This window comes from Panthera pardus, unplaced genomic scaffold (assembly GCF_024362965.1).
Source record: "Panthera pardus isolate Hobbes unplaced genomic scaffold, ASM2436296v1 HiC_scaffold_13, whole genome shotgun sequence".
Taxonomy (NCBI): Eukaryota; Metazoa; Chordata; class Mammalia; order Carnivora; family Felidae; genus Panthera; species Panthera pardus.
Window position 1 is genome coordinate 104,293,462 of NW_026526688.1, and position 24,455 is coordinate 104,317,916.

At 38.6% G+C, this 24,455-nt stretch overlaps 1 protein-coding gene across 5 annotated transcripts in view; it reads left to right on the top strand.

The window, feature by feature from the left end:
- PDE5A (phosphodiesterase 5A) overlaps window positions 1–24,455 on the top strand; it is a 139,680-nt gene that overhangs the window by 30,444 nt on the left and 84,781 nt on the right. For all 5 annotated transcript variants that reach the window (XM_019418579.2, XM_019418552.2, XM_019418587.2 and 2 more), the window contains exon 3: window positions 1,862–1,951. In XM_019418579.2, coding sequence (XP_019274124.1) covers window positions 1,862–1,951 — 90 coding nt within the window. The remainder of the gene's footprint in view (window positions 1–1,861; window positions 1,952–24,455) is intronic.

Below are 24,455 nucleotides of genomic sequence, written 5' to 3' on the forward strand. Positions count from 1 at the left end.
GTGTATTGCCTTTGCCCTGAGTGCATTGTTAGGAAAATTCTTTGAGATGACCAAATTCACCTAAGATGATTTTGAAGCATACATTATTCCCACCTCCTTCAATGAAATGAAATTTAGGCTGCTGTTGATTTTAAGCTCTTAGTATGCCCCCAAAACTGTGAAAGTCCTATTGTCAGTCTGTCAAACTCTATTGCTTTGATTAGATAGTTGAGTTTGGTTCTCTTCTTTATAAATTGGTCTTGTAATTTAAATATTCATTAACAAAAATTGCTGAGGATGCATTTTATTCATATTTTGATTATTAGCTTGTAGAATAACCCACTACATAAGTTAATAATTTTTTACCTCTTTAATTCATCAATATCAGTATCCTGTCTGCCTTTTTAGATACATTCCAATATAGTATGTTATTTAAGAAAGATTTTTTTTAAATATTCAGCCAAAGTTTTCCCTGTGTCTCAGTATAACTTTGAGCATGTTTGCAAAAAAAGGCAAAAATGCAGTACTGTTTATTTATAATCTAAAATATTTATACTGATTTTCCACTATTTTATAACTTCTGTCTTGAAATTCTCTTTAATGTCAAGTTCGACTTTCTTGGGAAATTTGGCCTCATTTCTGACCCCAGTTGATGGAATCTAGTGTAATCATTTACTTCATTCACAGCTTTGGCTTTACATGACTTGACTAATTAAAAAAATAAATAAATGACTTTCAAAGATGAGGATTTTCCAGTGTGGCTATTCCATGTTCTCTGAAGGGAATTCCAAAAACAGAGCTTTTAGAGCAATGTTGCTATAATTAGGTTGAGCATGTAACTTCCCAAGACTATTGCTTTGAGGGGAACAACACTCATTCTGGTATGTTTGTTTCCATTCTAATCTTATCTCATATAGTAGTATCTGTCCATTTCACCTAGTGTGTTTTCCCCCTCACTTACAAGGTTTGTTTTAAACTATAATAACCTAAAAATGATCACATTTGATAACGGTGATATTATTTGTTAATTAAGTCCTTCATTTATTTACCAAATGCTTTGGACTTCTTTTGCTAGTGTTGGGAATACAGTGACAAACCCCCCCAAAAAAATCCCCTCATAGAGTTTATAGCCTAACTTTAATATTCCCAATCTAAAGTTCAACAAAAATAGCCTGTGCCCTTCTTTCATTGACCCACATTTAGAACTTTTACACCTCTCAGAAGTCCTTTGTGGTTATTGGATGTGTATGATGTAATTTGTAAGAAGAAAAAAAAATACAAAGATTAAGGAGTTGTTTACAGTCTGATTGAGGCCCTACAGCTTGTTTTACGTACACATACACATGAAAATATTTAAAATTCCTATGAACACCTGAGATAGAAGAACAGAATACTGAGGTAAAATATAAACACCATTATAGGGGAAGTAAAGTCAATATTAAGCTGGTCACTTTGGAGTTGGTAGGTTTTATAGGAAAAATTTCAGAGCAGAGATGCTTTTCTTTAGGATGGCACAGAAGAATCAGATAGCGAAATGGGAACAGGCAAATTGTATTACAGAGGTGGAGAGTTGCCGCTTTTTTGTGAGTCTAAGGAATGCTATCTAAATCAGTTAATATTTTGAATTTCCATTATTTCTGAACATTTGTTTGAGTCTGTATTTTTTTGGTTCTCATAAACACTAGCTACTAAAAAATATAAATTTATCTTTGTCAAAGATGATATGTACTTAGATGATTTGATGTCTTACCCAATGATAAAATTGTCATTCAGAGCAACAAGGTAAGTTGAAGGTTAGATTTTTCTAATCTTATAAATCAGAAAAATCAAATCTGTCCTTGAACAGGTCAGTCATTAAATTGAATTTCTTTTTCTTTACTAGGATCCTCGGTTCAATGCAGAAGTTGACCAAATTACAGGCTACAGGACACAAAGTATTCTTTGTATGCCGATTAAGAATCATAGGGAAGAGGTAAGCCAATTTTCCGTTTTGTAAAAGGTCATTTGGAAACACTTTTCTTTTTGAAAAAAACTTTTACTTTGCATGTTTATGAAATAATACTGTAGTGACAAGTTAATTACAAAGAGCTTAAATATTCTCCTAGATTTTTTTTATTTAGACTTTAGATAGGGCTGAATCTTGATAGAGACTTTACTTTGACTTAGAAATAGATTTCAGACTTTTTATTTCCTTACCTCACTACCCCACCACCACCCTAGGACCTTATTCTCTTTTACGATACATAATTGTGATTGTGGTTAGAATCAATTTATTTCATATTATATTGGAAGCATCTGAATAATGTTCATTTCATAAATGGTTATCCAATTGTAATGGTCATCAGCTGATTTTGTGGGGAGGCATTCAAAGTGAGGTTTTGAAAACATGAAAATTGTAGCTAATTCCAAGTACATTTCATTGTGAAATTATAACAAGCAAATGAAATGTTTTGGTTTATATTTCATCTGCCTAGAAGGTTTGGATTCTGTTAGCACTAAATTCCCTCTTCACCCATACTTATTTGAAAAAAAAAAGTTAATAAATTAACAGTCAAATTGTATGTTTCAGTTAAACGTTTTCAGTCCTGACTGCACATCACAATCAACTGAGGAACTCTAAAATACTACCAATTAAATCTGACTCTCTAAGGGCAGTGTATAGACACTGATATGTTTTTAAAGCTCTCCAAATCATTCTAAAGTGTTGCCAGGGTTGAAAATCACTACTCGAAGTGAAAACAAATAGATTGGAAGCACCCACACTGGGGCATCTTAAACTTGGCTGCACATTAGAATCACTTGGGAAATATTGAGAAACTTTAATGCCCAGGCTTCACCAGAAATCAGTCTCTGGAGTTGGGGCACAAGCATCAGTATTTTGACATTCCCAGGTGATTACAATATGCAGCTAGATTTGAGAACCACTACCAAAGATACTAAAAACACTTCGATGCTGCTGCTTGATATATATTCAAATTATGACATCTTTCCTTTCTCTCCTCCATCCGGTCCTTCACCAAGTTCCATTGATTTTCACTGTTGGAATTTTTCTCACTTCAGTTCCTTTCCTTTCATACCTATTGCCATAATTCAGATATTGAAGCAGTGCTTGAACTTTTAAAATATTCTCGTAAGAGGCTTCTGTACTTGCATTCAGTTTCCCTTCAGTCCTCCCTGCTATATGCCCTGGGAATTTTCCTAAAACACAGCATTCTAAACCAGTGCTTCTAAGACATGAATGTGCATATGAAATCACATAGGGATTTTGTTAAAATGCAGTTTCTGAATTCTGTAGGCCTAGGTGGGACCTGAGGTTCTTTTCTAATAGGCACCAAGTTGATGCAGACACCCCAAGTCTGCAGATCACAATTTGACTAACAGGATCCTAAACAAGGCTATTTTTCAGTAGTCTAAAATAAGTTCTCAGTGTCTTAGAGTTGCTACCTGGTTTTTTAAAGGGGATAGTTAGAGCCAAAGTCACTAAAAGTACTTGCAGTTAAACCATGAATGTGAAATTAATTAATTAACTACTCAATTGATTAATTAATTCGTTGGTTAATTAATTGGTTAATTATGTGGGTGAATAAATAAAATGGAAAATGCATGGACTAACGATGGGTTGCCATATATAGCAACTAAGAAGTATGTCCCTTGCAATATTTGTGATGTAGTTAAACTAAAAATTAGTTGTCGCTCATCTGAAATTAAATTTGACTAGCTTTCCTGTATTTTATCTGATAGCCGTAGTTGTAAACCAAGAGCTAGGATTCTGTGCGCTTGAGAAGACTGTATTCAGCTTCCAGTTAGTTAAGTATATGGGAAAATTGTGATCCAGAAAACAACTTTGTACTGGCCAAACACTCAGCCTGAATCATTCTCTGATTAACTTCTCTTTCTAAATAGTGTGAACAATCTCACCAACATTGGGGATTGGGGGAACCCATGAGAATGTGCAACAAAACCACCAGGGCAGAGTGAGTGGGACCACAGGATACATGTGTTTCTCTCTTTATGACTACCTGGGAAGATGACTTAAATTAAAACAAGCAAAAGGCTGTATTGAGGTATAATTTAACACAATAAAATTCATCCATTTTAAGTGTATGGCTTGATGAGTTTTGGCAAATGTGTATACAGACATGTAATCATCACTGCGATCCAGATACAGAACATTTCTGTCACCTCAGATATTTCCCTGTACCCCTTGCAGTTGATCCCATCCCCCTCCCTCCCTCAACCGCTAACCCCTAACAATCACTAGTCTGTTTCTTGTCACTATTGTCTTTGCCTTTTCTTAGAATGTCATATAAATGGATTCCTACAGTATATAGTCTTGTGTGCCTGGTTTCTTTCACTTAGTATAATGTTCGTGAGATTCATCCATGTTGTTGCAAGTATCAGTAATTTGTTCCATTTTATTTTATTTTATTTTATTTTATTTTATTTTATTTTATTTTATTTATTTTATTTTATTTTATTTTATTTTATTTTATTTTTTTAATGTTTATTCATGTGTTTTGAGACAGAGTGTGAGTCGGGGAGGGGCAGGGAGAGAGGGAGAGGGAATCCTCAGCAGGCTTTGTGCTCTGTCAGCGCCGAGCCTGACTGTGAGATCATGACCTGAGCCAAAGTCAAGAGTCCTGTGCTCAACTGACTGAGCCATCAAGGCATCCCAATTCCTTTTTATTGATGAGTGATTTATTCCATGGCGTGAATATACTAGTTTGATTATTCATTCATTGGTTGATAGACACTTGAATTGTTTCCAGTTTTATGAAAAAAGCCACTATTATGAAAGAAGCCACTGTGAGTGTTTGCATACAGGTCTTTGTGTGGACATAATGCTTTCATTTCTCCTTGGTAAATATATAGGAGGGGACTTGCTAGGTCATATGGTAGGTGTATGTTTAATTTTATAAGAAACTTCCAGACTCTTTCCCAAAGTGGCGCTACCACATGTGTTCTTACCAACAACATAAGAGTTCCAGCTGCTTCACCTCCTTGGCAACATGTGGTATTATCAGTTTTTAAAACTTAAGCTGTTTTAGTAAGGATGATTTGAATTTGATTACGTGAATATATATATATATATATATTCATATAATATATTCATATAATATATTCATATGATATATACATGAATATATTATATGAATATATATTATACATATATATTATATGAAAAAAAAAAATATATATATATATACATATATACATATATAACCCCACTTTCAACTAGGGCTGTCTGCTTACTTCCAGATCTGATTAAAGTGGGTCCAGCTACAGGTCCCAGATTGTGATTGTCCAGAGCTCTTCCTCAGATTCCTGCTAGGTTCCTGAGCAACCTTAGTCTGCCTGCCTCCATGTCCCTTCATCCTCTCCTGCTGTCTCTGCTTTACCCTGTAATGACTAGATAGGAAGCCAGGGCTCTTCACTGGTCTTCACAAAAGTTCACTCACACCAAGCATTTCATGGAACAAAGAAACCTTCAGTAACTTCACTAGAGACTTAGTAACATTATCAAAAGGAGGGTTTCCAAACACAGCTTTTAAAAGGTCTTGCTGACTGTCCCCACTCTCTACCTTCTCCCACCTGCTCCCTCTCTCCCATACTGGCACCATGCAGTTCAAAATTATTTCCTGTGAGAATCATTTCTTCAGAGAAAAAGGAATGAAGAGAAACAGAATAGAATCCTCTGCTATGCAAAAGAAAGAAAGAAAGAAAGAAAGAAAGAAAAAGAAATTTGGCTGACAGAACCAAGGCCAGTAAGAAGATGCAGTATATGACTTTCAGAATTATCTTCAAATTTATAGCTATGTAGACAAACTCAGGGCAATGTTATTTTTGTGTACATAAAGAAGTACTCTTTTTTCACAAAGTTTTTGAAGTTAAGGTGGAAGGCACAAGTAAAGCTTTTGGAGTAATTGCCTTTTTTTTTTTTTTAAGTTTATTTAGTTATTTTGAGAGAAAGAGTTCGAGAATGCGCCCGTGTGAGTGGGGGAGGGGCAGAGAGAGAGGGAGAGAGAGAATCCCAAGCAGACTGCATGCTGCCAGCACAGAGCCTCATGCAGGGCTCAATCTCATGAACCGTGAAATCGTGACAAGCAAAATCAAGAGTCGGTCCCTTATCCAACTGAGCCACCAAGGTGCTCCTGGGAGTAGTTGTTAAGACTGCTGGCTCTGGGCTTGAATCCCATTACCACTCACTTGATAAGTACCCAGGTTGCAATTAGTTAATCCCTTTGTTTTTCAGTTTTCTCATCTGCAAAATGGTGTTATAAAAGGACCTAACTCCTAGGGTTTCTGTGAAGAACAGATGGGTTCATGCATGCTAAGGGCTTACAGGCACACTGAAAGTGATCAATAAATGTTATGTTTTAAAAGGAGACCTAGAACTAACAGAACTTTTAGGAGAGATAAGGAATGATATAATTATATGAAGAGGTCATTAGCCACATGGTATAACCAGCCAGCTAGGACCAAGTGATAACCAGAGCAGTCCCTGCCTTAACCTGATCTGTTGCCCCCTAACTTTAAGCTTAAAAGAAAAATGCTTTTCACTGTTTGTGCTCATAAATAAGGTGAAATCAATTTGGTGTTTTCCCTTTTGTTAGTCCAACTGTATTGAGTAAGCCAATGCCAATTCCAACTAATTACCAGGGAACCTCAAATGAGGTGTGATTTTATAAACAGTCAGTAAATAGTTTATTTTACTGATTGTTCACAAAACGTCCTGGTACTTGTTAGTGACCAGTGTCTTAAGGCATAGACACTGACGCTGGAAAGCTGCTTGAATGGAGAAGCTGAATATTGAATACTAAAGTCTGAACTATAACAGAATGCAGAAAATTCAGAAAGAGTTTTATGATTCAGAAAAATATTTAATTTCCTTATTTGCCTTGTCTTCCTTTGAAATATTTCAACTAATTAAAAATTTTCTGGAGCTCTTTTCATTAATGATGTAATCTTAATGTGTGATAGAGCAATGCTTTTTTTAGAAATCAGGATCATAGATATTGCTAAACTTCTGTGACAGAAATTTTTGAAAAGAATTGTAGTGGGTAAGTTTTTGCAATCTTCCCCTGTCCTGCTCCCTTCTAAGAGAATGGGGTTAATGCACAAAGTGGCGGGGGGGGGGGGGGGGGGTGTTACTGAAGAAGCTTGAAGAGATTAAAACAATTTATTTTGGAAAGGTCAAAGAGCTGTTGGCTAGAGAAAATAAATGAAGATGAGAAGAGGAAGGGTCAAGGGAGAAAAGATAGCCAGCCCAGGCTGTATATTAGAGTGGTTTGAGGACTGTGGGGTAGGAACTTGGAAATAACTGCCTATCCTGTGGAAACTATTCTAAGGACCTGGCATATATTAATTCATTTAATCTTCCTAGCAGCCATAAAAGGTGGTCATTATTTGTTCCTACTTAACAGATGAGAAAACAGCCATGGAACATTTAGGGAACTTACCCAAAGTCACATAACTAAAAACTGGCAAAGCTGAGATTCAAATCTAGGCAATGTGTAAGTAAAGTAAGTCAGACAGAAAAAGGCAAATACCAGATGATTTCACTTATATGTGGAATCTAGAAAGCAAAATTAAACAAACAAATCAGAAATAGAATCATAAATACAGAGAACAAACTGGTTGTCACCAGAGGGGAGGAAGGTGAAACAGGGGATTAGGAGGTTACAAATCTCCAGTTTGAAAATAAAAAAGACATGGAGGTGAAAAGTATGGCTTAGGGAATATAGTCAGCAATATTGTAATAACTTTGTATGGTGGCAGATGGACTACACTTCTGTGGTCAGCATTTCATAATGTATGTAATTGTCGAATCACTATGCTGTGCACCTGAAACTAATATAATATTGTAAGTCAGCTATGTTGTTGACTGTTCAACAACAACACAAATAGACAATCTGGCTATAGAGTAATAACATGGGAAAGAGGGTTTCTTAAAATTCTGCTGTGAGAATGGGGCATACCTGGCTGGCTCAGTCAGTTAAGCATCCGTGTCTTAGTTTCCGCTTAGATACCGTCAGGATCTCACGGTTCCATGGGTTTGAGCCCTGCGTCAGGCTCTGCACTGGCAGGGTGGAGCCTGCTTGGGAATTTCTCTCTCTCCCCCCTCTCTCTGTCCCTCCCCTACTCACTCTGTCTCTCTCAAAATGAATAAACTTAAAAAAAATAATTCTGCTGTAAGTGATGACTGCATCCACTTTCTTCCACCGCAGTGAAAGGGCTAAGAGAGGGGGATGGGAGGTACACTGGTGTATTTAGTGTCGCTCATGCAGAGGCAGGACTTGAGGGTGAAAACAAGGAGATCTGGCTGTATTCTGATGACTTTTAATGTCAAGTGTTTAAACCACTCTGCAGACAGACTCCAGGAGGAAATTTTCTCCAGGGATAAAAGAGTTACGGGAGCATGTTTCATATTAATCTGGGCCAGCGTGCTCCAGCGGAGAACCATGATGTGCACATGAAGCATAATGAGAAAAATTGCAGCAAACATGAATTTTAAAGACTGCTGTCAGATTTCTTTCAGACGTACTGCAGGATTTTTTTGGACTTGGCACTTGGACCAGTTTTTATTTTTGTCGCTTGGCATTAGTCTTTTCTATGACCAGACAATTCTTTTATGTTTAGTAAAGAAGTGCAGGGGAAATTCAACTCTTTCTATCTCAGATGACCCATTTCTCAAATACTGCCCTTCCCTGAAGTATTGCTCGTTATGACATAGTAGAGATGTCATAGGCATTATGTATTTATACATAATGTATTTATAGGCATTATGGAAGTCATTGTTGTGAAATAATGCAAGTTCTTTGAAAATTTCCTACTGATCTGAGCTGGAGATTATATCCAATATTGTCTTTCAGGCTGGTCTGAAATACCTGTTTTCTCTGTCGACTGTAGTTACTAAATATAAATCTAATTTGGAATCACAAATTTTTTTTCCTCCTTTATTTTTATTTTAGCACACTGATTTTATTTTAACACACTTGATGACGTACTTACTACTCTTCGATGCAAATATAAGTTATGAGAAGATACATGGTAACTTTTTTCCAGTGTGGTAAAGGAACATTTTATTTTAGCTAACTATCTAAATTTATATCTTCTTTTAAAAAAAACTGAAAATTAAAAAAACCTTAATTTTTATGAATGTTTTTATGAGATAAATACTTTGATGAATCAAAGAAATTTCATGCCTGCAGAAATCACAAAATAAAGCATTAATGGAAACAGATGTGTATTCCTGCTGCAAACGTAAAGTTTTCTAGAATTTAGGTTCTATGATCTTATCTGCTTATTTTATTTTTTATTTAAAAAATTTTTTTTAATCTTTATTTATTTTTGAGAGAGAGACAGCGTGTGAGCAGGGGAGGAGCAGAGATAGAGGGAGACACAGAATCTGAAGCAGGCTCCAGGCTCCGAGCTGTCAGCACAGAGCCCGACGTGGGGCTCGAACCCATGAACTGTGAGATCATGACCTGAGCCGAAGTCAGATGCTCAATCAACTGAGCCACCCAGGCGCCCCCTTATCTGTTTATTTTAAAGTAATCTCATTTTTTTCCTCTGAATTATCTTGTTTGGACAAATAACTGTTGAATCCCTAAAATATGCAGAGCACTGGTCTAGGCAGTGAGGATATTTAAACAATGAAGCAAGGAAGGTACTTGCTGGAAATTTTTTTCAATTTCAAGATGTAGATCTTGTACACTAGACGTTGATGTAGATCTTGTACACTAGACGTTAACTATCAGTACGTGGTAACAAGACAGGTGTTAAATGAGTTCAGTATTCAACTCACTAGGTCACAGGAATGACTGAATTTTGAGACCTAGAGAAATTAAAGAGGAAAGAAGTAAGCTGTGGTCTCCTGCAGCAGATTCCTGCTGTTTATATCACAGCCTTACGAGAGAAGCACATACAAGCTTTACATGAGAGGGTGGAGGCAGGGGAGACGCTTGCCAGCCATCTCGTGCTTAGAGTGCCGACTGGGTCTTAAATTTGACAAGTAAGCTTGGAACAGATAAACATTATGGCTTTACGCATAATCCTTCAATTCTAAGTCAGGCTAGATGAAAATACAGCCACAAAAAAAAAGCAGAGTTTAATTGCAGACTGTCCGTTGATCTAGATCTATTTTAGTCTTAAAGAATTGGCTAGTTTTGTGGCCTTTTTAAAAAACGTATAAATTGTTTATTGCACTTGTTCCCCAGTGATACTCTTTCTCGTGGCCTTGCTTTTAGAAACAAAACAAAAGTACTCCACAAAGTTTCCGTTTGTTCTGGACTTGATGTCATGATGGTGATGATCTTTTCTCATTGCTTTTCCATATTGCCTTTTAAATAATAAGCAAGTGTATTTTACAGAGAAGATGGCAAACACTTTCCTAAAGAAAAAAACCACTTGTTAAGAGCAGCAGATGAAAAACACGGTGCTAATAGGTTAAATTCCTGAGGCTACACTGCTTACCCAGGAGAAGAAGAAAGGGTGAATGAAAGCTTGAGACTGATAGGCTGTCTTTCCCCAAATCTCATTTTTAATGCTCAGAAAATCTGGTTCAGACTGAAGACTATGTTTTATTCAATATGAAGTTTATCTTCATTAGTACTTTCAGGATACCCATTCCAGCACTTGTTCAAATGCATTACATTTTAATCTAATAGATCATTTACAAATTTAATTTTGAGAAGTTTTACATAGGCCCTGAAATAATGACTAGTAGAGGTCTGGAACATGTTGCAGATAAGCATAAACAATTCCTTTGTATAATATCTAACCCAGAACTACATAATTAGGATTTTTAATTATTAAATAATTTTCAGTTTTTCATGCACTCTTAACAGATTAAGGTGGTCGTCAATAATATTGCTACTCTCCATAGATATATGTGCAGACATCTGTATTCATTTAGTAAAAGCTACGATTACATAGGTAAAGTGCTTTATAAATTGTTAAATACTCTATATTCTTTCTTATTATACCTCATCTAAAAATCTCTACTTATTTCACTTCTACCAGAGTGGAAGTGAATAATACAGGCTTAAGAAAAAAATTTTTTAATATTTTTTAATATTTAAGATTTAAAAAACAAAGAGTGAGAGATAAAGATCTTTAAAAATTTTTGAACCATATTTTTCTATTTGCATCACTTCATGGTAGTGAAATAAAGTGAAAAGTAACCTGGATTTAGGATTCCAGATCTGTTTGATTATTACACATTATTTGATGGTCATAAGTACTGTATTCATGGTCTTTTTCAGTGTAACAAATTGCCCTAAGCTGAGTGATTTTGAACAACACACATAGATTATGTCACAGTTTCTGTGGTTCAGGGATTGTGGAGCAGCTTAGCAGGCTGAGTGGTTCTGGCCCAGGTTCCCTGCAGGGGGCTGCACTCAGGATACAGGCAGAGGTGTTTGGCTCATGCTTGAGGATCCACTTCCCAGAGAGCTCACTCACATGCTTGCTTGTTGGCAGGAGGCCTCAGTTCCTCACCAAGTGGGGCTGTCCGTAAGTTGCTCAGTTTCCTCACCATGTAGCAGAGGGTGGGCAAGAAGGAATCTCCAGAGCCCTGTCTGGCCGAGTCACCAGAGTTGTGCACCTTGGCTTCAAGGTATTCTCTTCTTTAGAAGCCCGGGCATCAAGTCCAGCCCAGACTCGAGGGGAGAGGAATTACGCTCCACGTCTTGAAGAGAGGCGTATTAAAGAATTTGAGGAGATGGAAACCACCGGAAGTACTAGATCTGCTTTGAGGCTTTTTCTCTTTCCTTAAAAATGGCCAGCTGATAAAAGAGGAATTTTGTTTGTCAGTTAAAATTATTTCTCACCCTTTCACGTACTAAACAATGACACAAATCACCAGAAGCAACATTTAAACAAAGGTGGAGGGTTGGTGTGTATGGCTCAGTTGGCATGGGGGAAAGAGAAAAGAGGAAGCAGAAAACTTAAAAAAAGGAAGACTGAGGAGAAACGAGGAAGATGTCTGCTTCTTCGGGCTGTGGCAAATGATTGAGGCATTAAGAGGCTTCTGAAATGTTATGTCACAAATGCTGGTCTATATGAGATCACTGTTTGCATGTAATGTAAATGTAATGTTCTGCTTCATAATATCCACAGGAAGTGCTCACTGGAATATCCTCGTTATCTCTCTGCACCATTGTTTTCTGCATCCGTTGATGAATCAAAAGCAGAGGGAATGTGTCTAGTCCTTTGGCACATTGTTTGCTTGAGTATAAACTGGAAGGAGGGAAGGGCACAAAGACAAGACTGTGTAGGCAGGCAGAGGCAAGATCATGAAGAGCCATCCAATGCCCTGCAGAGGGGGTGCTGATTTTTTTTTTTAAGGCGGGAAATATTTGCTATTACTTAAAGATCTGTATGGCCACAGCCTTAATGATGGACAGTTTCCTTGTTTAATATATAACCCAGAGCCACGTAAGTTGACGCTTGATAGATCTTGATAAGTAAATAATTTCCGTATTTGTTCATGTACGGATAAAGTTTTGTATCCAGAAGCAGGGAAGTTGGTAAGGAGGCTTTTGCAGTAATCCAAGCTAGAAGTGGACCCAGGCTGAGGCAGAGGAAGCAAGAAGTGGATTTGTTGCACTTCTGTTTGAGAGATAGAGGGATTGATAAAATGGAGGAACAAGCAGAAGAATCTATAATAGATTTAGGTTTTTTAGATAGGATGTAACAGAGGAGAGTTGTGATATTCCCTAAAGAAAAACATGTAACAGAAAGTATTGGTTTGTGGGGATCAAAACGATTAGCTCTCTTTTTTGGGATATGTTATTTTACTGTTGAATAGTTTCTTCTCTCTCCTTGAAACTCAAGGCTGCCTCCCCACCCCACTTTCGGCCGATGGCGTTGCTAAATATTTCAGTGAAAAAAAGCAATTAGAAGCATACTTCTATAAGAGAACTTATTCTGTCTCCCTTTCCCGCCCCTGCATCTGAGTCCACATACTCTGTTTTCCCTTTTACTTCTAGGGACAAACTGTGAAATAGCAAGGGTCAGTCTCACACGTGTGCACCAGATCTCTCTCCATATCGCCCGCTCAAGGACAAATCTTGGCAGTTTCCCCCTTCCCAGTGGCCCATGCCCAGAATCACCAGTTTTTCCCTCTCTACAAAACTGGTTTGTCAGTATGCATATATGCTGTTATTTCCCTCATCTTAAAAGCAAAGCACCTACTGGACATCTCCTTTCAGAGACCACCTCATTCCTCTGATCAGTGTCAGAGCAGGTCTTGGAAAGAGCTGCCCACAACCAGTTGCCATTTCCATTTCCTCCCATTCTCTCCTGAACATACTCCATCCATGCCTTTGCCGTCCCACTCTGTGAAAACCGTGCTTGGCAATGTCCTGTGACTTCCAGAGGGAGCCAGGGATCGTTCCTCAGTCCTCACCTGGCTGTGCCTATCTGCAACATGTGACATGTGACTGGGTGACCAGTCATTCCTCCAGGACAGATTGTTTTCACCTACTTTCTAGGACCTCAGAATCCCTAGTTTTCCTCCTGCCTCTGACTGCCTCTCTGCCCCCTTGGCTGGTGCCTGCTTATCACACTGCTGCTGCTCAGCTCAGCCCTAGACCCTAGTCTCTGCTCTAACTACATGCACTCCTGCAGTGATTTTATCTACGCTCATGGCTTTAAATACCATTTATATGCCAACCAAACAGATGCTGCAACTGTACAGTTTCTTCAGTTTAAATTCATATGTTCCGGTGCCTGCGTGGCTAAGGCGGTTAAGCATCCCACTCTTGGTTTTTCGTTTGGCTCAGGTCAAGATCTCACGGTTCATGACTTCAAGTGCCGCATCAGGCTCTGCATTGACAGCGCAGAGCCTGCTTGAAATTCTGTCTCCCTTTCTCTCTGCCCCTTCCCCACTTGCTCTCTCTCTCTCAAAATAAGTAAGTAAACTTAAAAAAACAATGAAATAAAGTTTTCTGTTCAACTGCTTACTTCTCTGCCTCTGCATGTCTAACAGGCATCTTGAACTTAACATATTGAACACCGAACTCGTGATCCCCCTTCCCACCAAACCTGCTCCATGATCATCCCCACCACACTTAACGACTTCTCTCATTCTGGCTAAATTCCTTGAAGCCATCTCTGCCCTCTTTCTTTCTCGCTCAGTAGACATCTAACTCACCAGTAAACACTGTCGGTTTTCCCTTCCATCACTGTTCTCCACCTGCACCTCCATCACCCTGGTTCAAGGCACTTGATATGTAAGCCCCTGAGTTACTACTGTAACTCCTTAACTAGTGTCCCTGCCTCAAGCCTTTGAGTCCTTACACTCAATTCTGAACACAAACTTTATAAAACTTGTTAGAGCCCATTACTCCCCTCATCAAAACTGTCTCATACCACCTTATCCCAGAAGAAAAGTTCCACATGCCCTGTCTCCTGATGCTCCTCTTATCTCCTCTCCTGTTATTCCACTTCCCATCCTCTCCAACACACTGGCAGTCTTGCTGTGTCTCAGTAATCAGGTAAGCTGCAGCCCCAGAGCCTTTGCACATACTGTTCCCTCTGTCTGGAAGTGTCTCCCCTAGTTGTCCTCATGGTTCACTCTCTCATCTCCTTTGGGCTTTTACTCAAATGACATCTCAGTGAGACTTTCCTTGTCCATCCTTATTGAATTTAAACCATTACTTCCATCCCTGTTCTGTTTTCTCCATAATACTTAAGCACTTAATCACTATCTGACACACTACATATTAACTTACTGGTGTGTTTCTGTTTCTCCTCACTAAACTGTACACTCCACCAGAGCAGGCTTCACAAAGGAGGTGATGTTTAAACTGCGTTTGTGGTATGCAGTAATCTGGTTTACCTAAGAACTTCTTTTGTAGAAGTTTTTCTCTGCTAGCTTGATGCATGGTATCCAAAACAGATTGACAAGTTAAAGGATGGCAAGTAGAAATTTAATCAAGTCTACGTGTTAAATGGCATTATGGCTGGGAGCTTCATGCTGACTCTTAAGAGCTCAGTAATAATACTTTTTGTTGATATTACCATCTCTATTTTAATTTTTTTTTTTTTTAATTTACGTCCAAGTTAGTTAGCATATAGTGCAACAATGATTTCAGGAGTAGATTCCTTAATGCCCCTTACCCATTTAGCCCATCCCCCCTCCCACAACCCCTCCAGCAACCCTCAGTTTGTTCTCCATATTTTTGAGTCTCTTCTGTTTTGTCCCCCTCCCTGTTTTTATATTCTTTTTGCTTCCCTTCCCTTATGTTCACCTGTTTTGTCTCTTAAAGTCCTCATATGAGTGAAGTCATATGATTTTTGTCTTTCTCTGACTAACCAATTTCACTTGCCTAATACCCTCCAGTTCCATCCGCATAGTTGCAAATGGCAAGATTTCATTCTTTTTGATTGCCGAGTAATACTGTATTGTGTATATATACCACATCATCTTTATCCATTCATCCATCGATCGACATTTGGGCTCTTTCCATGCTTTGGCTATTGTTGATAGTGCTGCTATAAACATGGGGGTGCATGTGTCCCTTCGAAACAGCACACCTGTATCCCTTGGATAAATGCGTAGTAGTGCAATTGCTGGGTCGTAGGGTAGTTCTATTTTTAGTTTTTTGAGGAACCTCCATACTGTTTTCCAGAGTGGCTGCACCAGCTTACATTCCCACCAACAATGCAAAAGAGATCCTCTTTCTCCACATCCTCGCCAACATATGTTGTTGCCTGAGTTGTTAATGTTAGCCATTCTGACAGGTGTAAGGTGGTATCTCATTGTGGTTTTGATTTGTATTTCCCTGATGTACCATCTCCATTTTAGATGAGGAAAGGTGGACTTGGTCAAATACAGGAAATTTCCCAATATTACGTGTCTTCTCTGTGGCAGAACTGGAATATAGACCCACATCATCTTTATTCTAAGGCTGCATTTTTCTTACCATGAAGTAATTACCTTCTTTCATCTTTATTAATGGTTGTACCTGAAAAGCTACCACCCAGCTCTTTTCCTATTTTAGTTTTTGAAAATGCAAATTACAGACTGGGATAATATAATAATAAAAGGCAGAGTTGCAAACAATGATTCCAAATACTGTGAACTTCTTTGTATATTATCTGGCACAGCTGTGTGGGGGAGGGCATGTCTTTTTTTGCCAGCAGCACCTACAATTAGGAGTTTTGCTAGTGAGACAGATGTCTGCATATGAACTTTCATGTATGATTACCTTCGCAGGCTCATCTTCCATGTGAAGGAAAAAACACCTAGAAATAAAATTATGTTTTGGCTATGGTGACATAACAGGCTATATTCTCTATGTGAAGGATTTGTTGAATGTAAAAAAAAAATAAAGATCATAAATATGCACATACATTCTTTTTGCCCTGGATCTGGATCTCTTAAGCTAAATGATACGGGTATCTAGCTTCTCATGGCCGGGAGCTGGTTAGCTGGACCGGTACAGATGAGAGCAGGGATGTGAATACTCAGTTCAGCTTTAACAAAGGAGATGGTCTCACAAAATCTTTGATGCCAGCTCTAGTCTATAAATGGGATCCAGCCTATTTTGTGTTTTGATGTATGAAACTTGCTTTTTTTTTTGCCACTTTTGCTGTGTTACTTCTCTTCTGTTTGTGTTTAGTGCACACTATGGGCACACCACTTTACTGTGTAATTATCAGGAAGGTTTATTAGTACAGCATCTTACCAGGCTGTAAAGACGTGGACCTCTTACAAGTGCAGGCAGTGGTGGAACAGACTTGACCCTGGTTTAACAGAGTCCAAATCCAACAACACCATCCAGAGGTAAGCCTGTGCTGTGCAGGCCAGCAGCTGGCAGATTGCAGATTACCACCCTGAAAATAAATCTTAGTTATCAAATAGATCCCAGGCTCTGAAGGCATTTTTGGCAATATCATGTATAAGGGTGGGCACAAACAGTGGTAAATTTATTCTGACACAAAGTACAGTTATATAATATACATCAAATATATAGTATTTTTTGTTATTTTGGACTTGTTCCCAATTAGGGAGAGAGAGTTTGAAAGAGAGAGCTCTGAATTTGTAGCAAAAATGATTTAGTCTTGAGTGCTGGCTTCTGATCAGTGATTCCTTGAGCAAGTTTCTTCACCTCTCTGTGCCTTAGGTGACGCATCTGTAAAGTTTCAACATGAAGTACAAACACAGAGGGTGGTTTTAAAGGTCCTAGTGAGACAAGGAATGTGACAGTGCCCACCACTGAGCTCTTCACCTAGTGAAGGTTCAGAAAAATGTCTGTTTCCTCCCTTTATGAAGGGTGGCCAGGCCAGACAAATGGGGGAATGGAAAGTTAAATAACGGTAAACACTGAACATACCCTGCCATGGGAAAGACGGCAGGCTCTTCTCTGCCATGTAACTTTCGTGTCTCTGGCAATTTTTAAAGGCATGTAAGGAGACTTTGCACAGTGGCCATGTGCTGCTCTGTCTCAGGATTAAGTCTCTGTATCCCAAGGGACAGAAAGGTCTAATAAGAAGGCAAAAGGCTCCTGTGGTTCTAGATTTAAGACTTTTACCTCATTGCTTAAAAGCTAGTGAGGCAGAGAGTTTAGTATTTGGCAGGGGAGAGGGATTTTTTGTGTAAAGGGATGAGAATAAACACTAGGATCAAGAATTATGCCCAGCATCCCCTTGTCTGGAAGGAACCCAGTCTTGGGTTGGCACCACTCCCACTTGATGTTCCTAGGGCAGGACAGCTACTGACCCCCAGAGGCCGGATTTGTTCTGGCCCTATCTGGGGAACATCCATCCTGCCTAATAACACAGAGCAAGTGGTCAGAACCTCTGTCTGCTTCACCATTACCAAGACAGCTGGGAACTCGGTTCAAGGACCATCACTTTCATATACCATCAGCAATTATAAATTTACTTTTAAGGGGCACATGGGTGGCTCAGTCTGTTGGGCTTCCAACTCTTGATTTTGGCTCAGGTCATCCCAAGGTCATGGGATCAAACCTTGCTCAGGCTCCATGCTGAGCATGAAGCCTGCTTAAGATTCTCTCTCTCTCTCTCTCTCTCTGCCCCTGTCCCCAGCTCATACTTTCTCTCTACAATTAAAAAAAATTACTTTAAGACTTTTGAAAACTGAGTTAAGTTTTATATACAGTGAAGTACACAGATCTTAGTGTACAATTTGATGAGTTTGACAAATGTGTATACATCTGTGAAGCTAACACCCCAATTAAGATATCTCACAAACTATGGACAACACTGTGCTGATTTCTGTTACCATAGATTAATTCTGGTTTTTCTTGAAGAATCTACTTATTTTTGAGAGTGTATTATATATCCCTGAAATACAGGACCTTTTTATGTTGCATAAGAGGTTCTTGGATATAAAGATATGACATAAGATTTATAATGGAAGTCAAAACAACTTTCGATTTGTCTGCCATTTTGGATCTTTGTTTCTTAAAGTTATAACTTTGAAATTGTTCCATTCCCTTTGGTGAAAATACACATTAACAAGATAAGCATATGTATAGGATTTGCAGATAGCAAATTTCCAAAATCCTTGGTCTTCACGATTCCTTTGAAGAATAGTACTTAAGAACCTGTATTTTATATTAGTGCAGGTTTCGCTTTCCCTTTGGGAGGAGTAGTAGAAAGAACTAGGTTTGGGATCACACCTGCAGAGCATCTGGGTCTGCACATTCTTGGACTCCTATTTAACTTTTCCGAACATCAGCTACCTCTGTGATAAAATGTGAATAATTGTGTCTACCTGAAAGAGTTGTGGCAAAGGTTAAATGAATTAACAGATACAAAGTGCCTGTCATATAGCAGGCCCTTCCTTCTCCCTTTTTCAAATAGCAGACTTTTTAGGATTATGAATTTTTTTGGCTGGGGATAGATTTATTAACTGTATTAGAGATATTGGCCATTAATCATGTATTTCTCATGTCAGTTATCCTAAGGGCATTGCTGTTTATATCTTGTAACTTTCTCAAAGTTTCTTTTCAACTTGGCTGCCTCTTCCTAGCCTCTCGGGCCGTGAGAATAAAGTAAAAGCGTCCACTTCTCCTGTATTCATACATGTGTTGTCTGCAACCCTGGAAGATCCATAAACGTATTCTTGAGAGAAACAGTAGGTGTAGTGGTGCTTATACGTATAAATGGATAACATGGATCACAAACAAATAAAGTCAGTCTTGCTAGTCATTTAAAAAAAATCAAACCTTGGTTCTCAAATTTATTAATAAAAGCCAAACAACAACAGAATGGTCACAATTCGCAAAATTACACATAGGCAACACAGGAGAGCCAATAGATAATAAAAATTTTAAAGCTGTTCATTCTCTCTAGTAATCAGGAAGATGCAAATTAAAGCAACAGTGAAACACATTTGTATAGCTGTCAGATGGCCAAAAATTTAAAAGCCTGGTAATACTAGGGGCTGGTTAGAATGTAAGGTTTACAAAAATTCTTAAGCATTGCTCGTAAAGGTATAACTTCTGTAATCCCTCTGAAGATTTCAACAAAGAAACTCTTAGGTATGTGCACAAGCAGACCCATATAGAGATGTTCACTGTAGATGTTTTTTAGAATTCTAATAGCAAAAAATTGGAAACAACCCAAACATCCATCATTTGGGGATTAGATGAATAAAATTTGGTATGGAATACAACATTATATATAAAATGAATGAACTAGATCTATATATGAACTGACTGAAAAACAACATTGAATATAATAATAGGTTGCAAAATTATGCATTTCTTATTATTTTATTTGAGTAACCTTTTTGAAAGATGAAAGTACTAGGTCTTGTTATAGATTCATATATTTCTTAGGAATGCAATGTTAGGGGTTGACTCTGGGAAGGAAAGACGGGAGAAAGAAGAATGGCCCTGGAAGGAGAAAGTCCAATTTAATTTTCTTAGATTAATTCAAAAAAGGAAACATCCTCAAATACTAACACCTCGTAGTTCTTTATCAGTGATTCTCAAAGTGTCTTTTATCTTTGGACCAGCAGCATGTGGCATCACCTGAGAGCTCTGAGAAATACAGATTCTCGAGCCCCAACCCAGATCTGCTAATCTGAACCTGTAGAGTGGGGCCCAGCAAGCTGTGTTTAACAAGCCCCACACTGCCTCTGTTCTAGGTGACAGAGATATGGATGTTTACTATCTTATTCTCTGTGATTTTCTGTATTTTTAAAATTAAGTGTTAAAACGAACAATCTTAAGCTTTTCTTTGCCACTCTCCCGAAGTCCTTCTAGGCCCTAAGTTCCTAAGGATTATTAAGAGCATAAACTTCTTACTGCCACATCAGTTCTCAGATGTGGAGAGATCATTTAATATCAAGCAAAAGGCAGAGAAAGAAAATGGGCAGATATAATTAACTATTATTCGAATGTGAATTGTTGAGTAAGTACATCACCCTAACAAGTATTTGATCCCTCTGACACTTTCCCATTATCGTCAACAGCAAATCTCCATCAAGCATTGAGTGCATTCGGGACAAAGCAAAGTACCGATGCTACAATAAGGCATAGATATAAATCATGTCCTTAGAAAACAATCTAGTTGGAGAGCAGGGATGAGAGGAGAGAAAACGAGGTTAAAAATGAGAATACCTCATTGTGAAATGTATGGCATACCCAGCTGCCACACAGAATTTCAAAAGGGTTTCAAGGGAAGCTTTCTGTAGACTCTGCCTCAGTAGAGAAAGGGGAAGGTAATATTTCAAGGAATGATGTGAACAAAGGTCATCATAGCATTCTAATTCAAAGACCCATTTAAGTGATCTTGTTTGAAGCTGAGGGTGTGGAATCCATCGTCAGTTTTCATCCTTTAGATGGATGGAACATTACAATGTTTTGAGTAAAAAGGTGATTTGTATGTGCAGAGCAGTGTCCCAAGAAGATAAATTTGGCATGAGTGTCAAAGGTCGACTAAAGGCAGAAAAACAATTAGCAATGATATGTCAGGGCTCTCAAAGAGAGTGAGGATTTAAATGGTGAAGCACAAGATACAGTATGGAGTGAGGGAAAGTGAAAAAGGAATGGAGAATGATTCTAATGGAATGTGTTAGTTTCTTATTGCCTCTGTAAAAAAAACTACCAGAAATTTAGTGGCTTAAAACAACACACAAGTGTATTATCATACAGTTTTGGATGTCTGAGTCTAAAACAGGTCGCACTGGGCTAACATCAAGGTGTCAGAGTATTGTGTTCCTGTGTGGAGTCTCTAGGGGAAGAATCTGTTCTCTTGCCTTTTCCAGCTTCTACAAGCTGCTTACATCCCTTGGCCTGTGGCCCTTTCTTCTGTCTTCAAAACCTGAAGCGAAGCATCTTCAAATCTCTGACTCCAACTCTTCTGCCTCCTGCTTTCCCTCATAAGGATGCTTGTGATTACAGTTGGAGGACCCACCCAGATGAGTCAGGATAATCTCTCCATCTCTAGATCCTTAAGTTAATTGCATCTGCAAAGTTCCTGTTTGCCATTTAAGGTAACATAATCACAGGTTCTGGGGATTAGAAGGAGAACATCTTTGGGGGACATTATTTTGCCTACCACATGGACTATGGCCATAATTTGATGATTGTCTAGAATTTGGAAGAGAGGTGAGAAAGCCCGGATTGGTCATACCAACTCTGTCACTTTCAGTTTGCTTACTTGTAAAACAGAAGGAGAAGGTGGTATATGGGTGAGATTCTCTTCCAAGCCTAATGCTCTAAGTAGAATGTCACCTCCATGAGGACATGGGTTTCTATCTGTCTTGTGCTCTGCTGGGTCTTCATTGCCCAGAACAATCACTGATATATGAGAGACTCAGAGATTATTTTTTGAATAAAAATATTTTTTGTTGGATGAATGACTGAGTCAAGTAAATTTTTGAAAAGAACACTGGGGAGACTCCTCCACTGGCTCCTGTATGTATTAAATTCGCATTTTCTTGGTGAAATAAGGTTTTGGCTCAGGTTATACCTGGTCTAGGGGCCCTGTCATTATGATAGTGGCATTCCATGGATGGGAGAGAAGGATAGCTAAAAATTGTAGAGTCTGCTCCTTTCTTCCCTTGCATTTTTAGCTTCCATCCTGAGTGTCCCCTGGAATTGAGAATAAGGAAGTGTATTGAGATTGATGTATGGCCTCAGTAAGTGTCTGGGGCAGCTGCTAATTGAAGAAGAAATTGCTCACTGTGGCAATGATCAGTTGCCCCTGAATTGACCAGCTGTCACATTCCACACTGTTCACTCAGTGAGAGTCAAGTCTTGCCCTTTGCATTCCTAAAAGAACACTTGACCCTGTGAGGACATAATATCCATTTATGCTGTGCAAAGTGCCAGTAAAATAGAAAACAGAAGTTTCTTTGTGCTTAAAAAAAAAATAGCATAGAGTACTGCCATTTGAGGATCCAGGTAGCCAGCAGGTAGGCAGAGTGATTGGGGTTTCTGATGTGGAAACTAATACTTTTAAGGGGCTTTGCCTCTCAGATATGAGGTCTGACACACACTTGCCATAAAGGCGATCGTTCGAAACTGACATTTAAAAAGCCTATGGTTAGCAGTTACTTGGCTTGAAGACAATGAGCTAATTTGTTTAAAGGGGCAGTAGATGACCGAAGAAGGAAATCAACACAAGGAGGGCAGAAGGTGCTAGTTTTGCTTAGGATCCTTGAAATTCAGAGAATTAAACTCTTTTTGGTCTTTTACTGAATTATGTGATCTTGGACAAATGCTATGCTTTTTCTCCTATTTTTACCTGTTTTTTTTTTTTTGTTTTTTTTTTTTATCAGTGCTGTTTTTAAAATGTCATCCATCTGGGGATGGAAGCACATGTATGTATTAGATATATGTTCTTGGTCTAATAACTCTTTGAAGAACATGCCTGTGTTTTTAATACAAGTTATATTTAATTAATTGTCTCTTAAATTAACCTTAATATCTGAATCTGTAAAATTATTAGTAAGAGAAGTAATTGGTTACCAGAAAGGTTGAAAAATTCATCATTGGAAATCCTCATTCCATGACATTGCCTAAAAGTAAATATCTTGTCTAATATTAGAGGGGGAAAAAATTGTGGGTCAGGGGAATTCAATATAGTAAAGATCTGGTGTTGAAGGAATACAAAGTAGGTTTTAAAGCCTATAAACAAGACTTCTGGTCTGTTGGTCAGACTGTACAGATGCAGAAGAATACCCCTCCACAATTCTGCAAACAAGTAGAAGATAAAATTTTACCAAAAACAAGTTTACAAATTACAGATGCACTCAAGAAAGGGAAAACCCACAGGTGTCAGACACAGAGGGGAACCCAAGATAAGAAACGTGAGCATGGAGTCCTGACCAGATGGGCTCACGAGGATCTGAGATTCAGGATAGTGACGAATGTCCAGGGGTAGCATCCGCAGGCTATGGAATGCATACACTCTGCAGGAATAGCATGGAAGGGCAGGGAGGGGAAGCCTAGATGAGTGATGGTTTCATTCATGAAAATGGGCCTGGCAAATTCCACCAGCAGACAGGAGAAGCCTCAAGGAAGCTTGTCTCCTGCCTGCTGCTCTGAGAGAAAGAAGAGGCACCTGTGAACCGTGAGAACATGAGCCTGTGCTCTACACAGGTATGGAGTTCACATTCACACTCCCAAGGCAGTGCCAAGACAAACAGGAAGTTACTGGGCACAGATGCTTCATGACTCAGGGAAGGTGGGACTCCTGTGGAAAACAGCCCTTGCTAAAGGTGAACTCTCAGGCAAAGAGATGAAGGACAGCAGGTATTAGTATTTATAAGAGAAGGAGGAGGAGGAGGAATAGACAGATTTGAAAAGTGAATCTGATAGAAATTCCAGCATGGAAAATAGTTATTGAACCGTGTGAACAGTCTTGTGTTGGTTGAAAATTGTGAATAATGACTGATAGTATGGTTTCAAGGACACTGTTGTTTTAACTACCGAGAAAACTTTTCAGCCCATGGTTAGAAAAATGTTTATCATATAAACAGTTCTGAGTATCAAATGTGCAGATTGAAACTGAGGTTGAAATTGGCATACAAATTTTAATACAGGAAGAGCTGAAGGGATCATCTCCAAGTGCACTGAAGAAGCCTTGTTTGAAGTTCTCTTCTACTTAAATGAAGTTGCCGCAGACACACTGGGAACAGGCCATGCTTTGATCCTGCTTCTCTGGTAGAGGTTGATGCTCACTGACCCAATTCGAAAGTATTTACCCCCTGCCCCTCCCAGCTCTCGCCTACTACCCCAGGTCAGTCTGCAGATCACTGACCAGGTTGAGGGTTATCTGTAGCCTGCAGCCTTGGACCATAGTGAGCTCATTAGCCCACACCGGCTTTGTTCTCATTCTCAAGAGACTCTAGTGATCTAAACTGACCAATGTTATCAATTTTACTGGTCTTGATTTCAGAAAATACATTATGCCACTGATTTGCCTCTTTTAAGACTAGGGAATTAACTGTTCTCTCACTGTCAATTTATGGTGACATC